This window comes from Camellia sinensis, chromosome 8 (assembly GCF_055761805.1).
Source record: "Camellia sinensis isolate YWXY chromosome 8, ASM5576180v1, whole genome shotgun sequence".
Lineage (NCBI taxonomy): Eukaryota > Viridiplantae > Streptophyta > Magnoliopsida > Ericales > Theaceae > Camellia > Camellia sinensis.
The window spans coordinates 23996837-24002394 of record NC_138968.1 but is presented as its reverse complement, the minus strand read 5'-3'; the positions used below and the strand labels follow the sequence as shown (position 1 = coordinate 24002394).

The following is a 5558-nucleotide window of genomic DNA, read 5'->3' as shown; positions in this document are numbered from 1 at the left end:
TTTGATCAAAAGTTTGTTCAAGAAATTAATCAAGTAAGTTGTTAATTTATTTTTTGTTTTATTATTATTTATTTAAATTAGATTTTGATTTTGTTTTTTGTAACAAAATAAAAATCTGTTTTTATTTATTCGTTTGATTTTTGTAATCAAACAATCTTTCTCCTTTCCTATATTTCTTTTGTATTCTGTTTGTTATTTAGTACACAAACAGAATTTATTTATTTAAATACAGTGAAGATTGTTTAACATGTTTTAGTATAAATATTCACACCATATAATTGACAACACAATGACAAAAATTTATTTTAAATTAATATGAATATAATGATGTGAATATTCATTTTAATTACATGATGTGATTCACATAATGTAACTGACAACACAATAATAAAAATTCATTTCAAATTAATATGAATATAATGACAGTCAACATCTTGATGCATGGGAACTACCAAAACATAATGACAATTAACATTAAATATCAACATTAATAAGGGACATGAGAGATTGAGGTGTTTTGATCTTCTTACCTCAAATAATATCTAATGGAATAATAAAAAAGAATATGAATTAAATGGAATAAAACTCTTAAAATGAGAATTTATCAAAAAAGCTCCCTTAAGATAATTATGTTGAACTTATGACATTTATAATAGTTTTACCAAATCTTAGAAGATGTAAGAGTAATTTACCTTTGCATGTAAATAGTATGTAGTCTTCTTATTAGTTAGTGGCAACAGATGACACTGCCCCTAACATCATAAAAGAAAGAGTAAAGGTTCTTGTACAAAAATATAATACAAAAATGTGTAGAGAATTTTTTTTTGAATTTTTCTCAAGTTTAAAATTTGAATTTAATCATCATGATTGATTGGGTTCTTTACCAGTTTCGTTTCGACGATTCGAACCTTTTTTTTTTTTTTTTTTGTAAAGCCTTGTGTGTATATCGTTCATAGAAAAGTTATGTCCATTTGATACTTGTAACCTTTTATTTTATCACATTTGTTTATGAAAAAATGAACGACAAATATATTCTTGAAAATAAACCATTCATTTTTTTAGAGATAAACGCAATAAAATGAAATTATTATAATTATCGAATCGACCTAATTTTTTTTTCAAGGTTACTACTATGCATAGAGAACCCTATAAAATTAACATTTGGTGGACTCCATAGGCCTTAACATGATACTCAAATTTAGATTTTGAACTTAAAAGAATTTACATTAAAAATAAATAAATATATATGTGCAAAAATTTATTTTGAATAATCCTTACCATATTTAGAATGAATTAAAATTACACTTTAAATTTTCTATGCATATTTTTGTTTTTGTGCATACACATTCACAGTAAAAAACATATCAATCGTAACCATACAACAAGGAATAGTCATTCAACAACTAGTTAGATATAATTCTACGAGATAATATCATTTTGACTTCTAAATTATCGCTCAAAAATTAATTTAATTTATATATTTTTAATAATATTAATTTTATATTTAAATTATTTATTTTTGCATCAATTATCGTCTATGGTTAATTTGAAGTTGCTGATATGATACCAAATTTCATTTCAAATTTCATTTTACTTCTCAAACTATTCTCAAAATATCAATTAGACCCTTGAATAAAATGAAATTTGGAGGTCTAATTGATATTTTAAAGATAGTTTAGGAATAAAATAAAATTTGAGATCAAATTTGGGTGCTATGTCACAACTTTCATTTGAAAAGTATAAACGTCAACTAATAGAGGTGACAGGCAATGGTAGTGGAATGGTTGCGGTGGTAAGTCGTTGTGGATCATATCTTCTCTAGAAATTTAGAACTCATACATGAAAAAAATATGAAAAAAATAACTTGTAGTTCAAATTTTAACTCTTGCATTGTAAAGCTCACATTTAGAGTAAATTTAGACCAATAACTATTTTTTTGGTCATTCATGTGTCTAACTACCTGGTTCCTAATTTCATCACCAAATACAATGAGCAAACCATAAAACTCCATAACATAGAATAATGAAGTAACCAAGTTTCACATATATAGATTAAAACAACTACTTAGAGTCAATCCAACAACAAAACAATCATTTAGGCTACATATAGTAACATGAAATTTATGAACTTTGTAATTCTGATGTATCCAAAAAAAAGAAATTTATGAACATTCTGGGAAAAAAAAAAATGGAAACAAGTGCACTTAAACAACTATAACCACCAACCCACCCATGCAAACACTATAAAGACAGAGAAGGGAAGAAAGCAAATCATTATGATTTCACTTGCCACTCTACTTATTAAATTGAGCTACTCTCACTGCTATAGCTGCTAGTACATTCTCTTTGGTCATATATATCAACGAATCGAAAATAAGCATGTCTCCAGTTCTTCTTGAACAACAAAACACCAATAACTCCCCATAACCCTGTGGCATAGCCACTCATTGTCCTCGTTTGGGAAGTGGCTATTTTAGAGGCTTTTTGACTTTTTAGTTATTTTAGTAGGCTATTTTAGTTTTTATATTTGGGAAGATGAGATGGATTTTTATTTGAGTTGTTGTATTGAAAAATGTGTTGAAATGATGTTTGAAGTTAAAATGACAAATTTGTCCTTAAAATTACAATTTTTTAAATTGATATAAAAGGGCAAAATCGTAATTTACCAGTTGATGTAACAATTTGTCAATTGACAGTGTAGGCTGTGCCTACACTGCCGGCAGCTGCAGCCTATTTTTTTTTTTTTTTTGAAAAACTTTGAACAGTGGGGCTTTTTGGCTTATATGTAATTTGAGGCTATAATAGCCTCAACCCTTTCTTCCCAAATAACCAAGTAAAACCATACATTTTCAGATTCATCTCCTTCATATGTTTCTTCACGACTTGTGGATGTCGGAGGAGGTTGAGAATGTCTGTCACCAGAGCATTTCTTTGGTACAAAAGCTCCACAAAGTTCACTATTGCCGACGTAAATAGAAGGGTCATCAAGAGTTTGGAGTTGATTTCCTGTTGGAATGCATCCTGAGAGGTTTTTGTATGATAAATTCAAGTGGCTCGTAAAACTCAAATTTGACATGCCCTATGGAATTATGCTTGAAAGTTGATCGCTGGACAAATCAAAAGATTCCAATGACTTTAAGCCACCGATCTTCTAGGGATGCTTCCTGTCAACTTATTATGCGATAAATTAAGCCCAAGCAAACCTGAAAGAAGTGATAGCTCTGCAGGGATCGTTCCAGTCAGATTATTCCTTGAAAGATCCATGTTCACTAGATACGATAGTGTAGTGCAGTATTCGAGTTCATTTCCTTTCATGATTTGTATCATGTTCTCATATGGCCATTGCTCAAAATCAAGTATTGGAGATTCATTCAAGATCATACTAGTGAGATTGCCAAAACAAGAAGGGATGGTTCTTTCTAAGTTATTGTTTGCGAGGTCTATGATTTGGAGACTCAGTTGGCATAACTGTAAAGGAATCTTGCCATTGAACATATTCTTGTGCAGTCTTGGAATTCTCAAGCATTCTAATTCTCCAATCCATCCAGGTATGTTTCCAGATAATCCATCCTCACCAAGATCCAAAACTACTAAAGTCGTGCAATTTCTCAAACCCAAAGGAAGCTCTCTATAAAGACTATTGTCACTCAAGCGTAACCATCCCAGTCCAGACAAATGTCCAATAGAGCTTTGAATAATCCATGAAAGCTTGTTAGATGAAAATTTCATAACTCATAGTTTGGGGGTTTCCTCTGAATCCTCCCAACACTGAGGAAGATTTCCATATAACATATTTTTAGAGAGATCCAGTTTTTTCAAGGTCACAATTTTGCACAGTGAATTGGGTATCAAACCATTTATCAAATTGTTAGCTAGTGACAAAATCTTCGAAGTAGGCACCATATCACCAATATTTTGTGGAAGGGTCCTGAGATGTAGTTATGGGAGAGGTCAACTTTGTTTAAAGTGGAAGGCAATTTTGGAATGGGTCCATTGATATGGTTATGAGAGAGATCTAATATCAAGAGAGGCATGTCAAAAAGCCATTTAGGGAGGGTTCTTGATATGCTAGTATTAGAAAGATCCAATTCAACAACTTCCTTTTTGAAGCCATTGAGGAAATTGAATCCCTACTTTGCAGGACCCCATTAGAAAGGATTTCAATTGAAAAGGAGGTATCCAATCAGATCTCACCTTCAATGTCAAGAAGGCAGAACTTGTTCTCAATTTGTCCAACATTGAGAGGTTGGCAAAATGAGTTTCAGAAAGTACTATGCCTTCCAGGAAATTAAAAGAGAGGTCTAAGATCTTGAGATTTGATAATTGTCCAATAGAAACAGGAATGGTCCCATTTGACTTATTGTAAGAAAGATCTAGTACTGTCAAGGCTGATAGGTTCCCTAGCGATGGTGGGATGACCCCAATAAATTGATTATCACTGAGGATTAAATTATGCAAGGGTGACATTCTTCCCAACCATGCTGGAATTGCACCATTAAACAAGTTACCTGAAAGATCAAGGACTCTTAAAGAAGTCATGTTCCTGAGGAGACTCGGAAGTTCTCCTTCAAATGAATTACACCCAAGGTATAAGTATTGAACAATAGAAATAGTAAAATTCACATGCATACGAGATAAATGAATGTTATCAAGTCTACAATCTGATAAATGCAACTCTAGTAAACAAGGAATCATGTTTAGTACCTTGTGTAAATTTTGCGGTTGACTAAGATTCATGAAACTCAAGCTGACGTAGTGCAATGATGAAAGACGATAAACCCATGTGAAATCATCTATAGTTACTTCAAAATTAAAATTAAGATCAAGAACAAGCAAGCTAGAAAGATTTCCGAGATGATGGGGAACTATTTCACTGAACGCTGCATAAGACAGATTGAGATACCTTAGTTAGGCCATTGATCCAAAGAACTTTGGGAATGGGATACGGTTAAAATAGTTTCCGGCCAAGTCCAAGTGATTCAGATATTTCAATTGAAGCAAACAAGAATGCACTTCATTAGCCCCTAACCGTGCAGAAAAGTTGAACTGGGGTGTGTTTAAGTTTACACCGAGATCAAGCCTAACAACGTGGCCAGTAATTTCATCACATTGTAAACCTTTCCAACTGCAACAATCTTGGTTATGCCAAGTTGATAGTTGACCTGTATTGTCTGTGAAACTATCTTTGAACTTTGGAAGAGCTAGTCTCTCTTCTTCTATGCAACCAATGGTTGAAGCATTGCTCAAACAAGACAATGTTGTTTCATTGAAAAGCAAAACAACTAAAAAGATTCCAATAGTGGAGAATTTCCTCATATTGAACTTCAGACGTATCAAAGGTACACAAGACAATGTAACTGGAACTAGGATCACACAGGATGTTGGATCTTATAGCAGTATCATCTACTCCCATTGAGGAAATGCAAGTTCCAGTTGCAATATAGAAGGGGACAAATTACGACGGTAATCCTATGTCATTTTGATCTCTATAATATTAATTGACTTGATTTTGATTTTAAATTTATGACTTTGTCTCAATTTGGTTCAATTGATTACAAC

The 5558-nt window shown here is 32.0% G+C and overlaps 1 protein-coding gene across 1 annotated transcript; it reads right to left on the bottom strand.

The window, feature by feature from the left end:
• Nucleotides 1–4088: 4088 nt before the first annotated feature.
• Nucleotides 4089–5315, bottom strand: LOC114295804 (receptor-like protein EIX1). Its single transcript, XM_082885016.1, has 2 exons — nucleotides 5117–5315; nucleotides 4089–4879 (listed from the first exon to the last, which is right to left on the bottom strand). The coding sequence occupies exons 1-2, from the start codon at nucleotides 5313–5315 to the stop codon at nucleotides 4089–4091; spliced, it is 990 nt and encodes a 329-aa protein (XP_082741142.1).
• Between the last annotated feature and the right edge of the window lie 243 nt (nucleotides 5316–5558).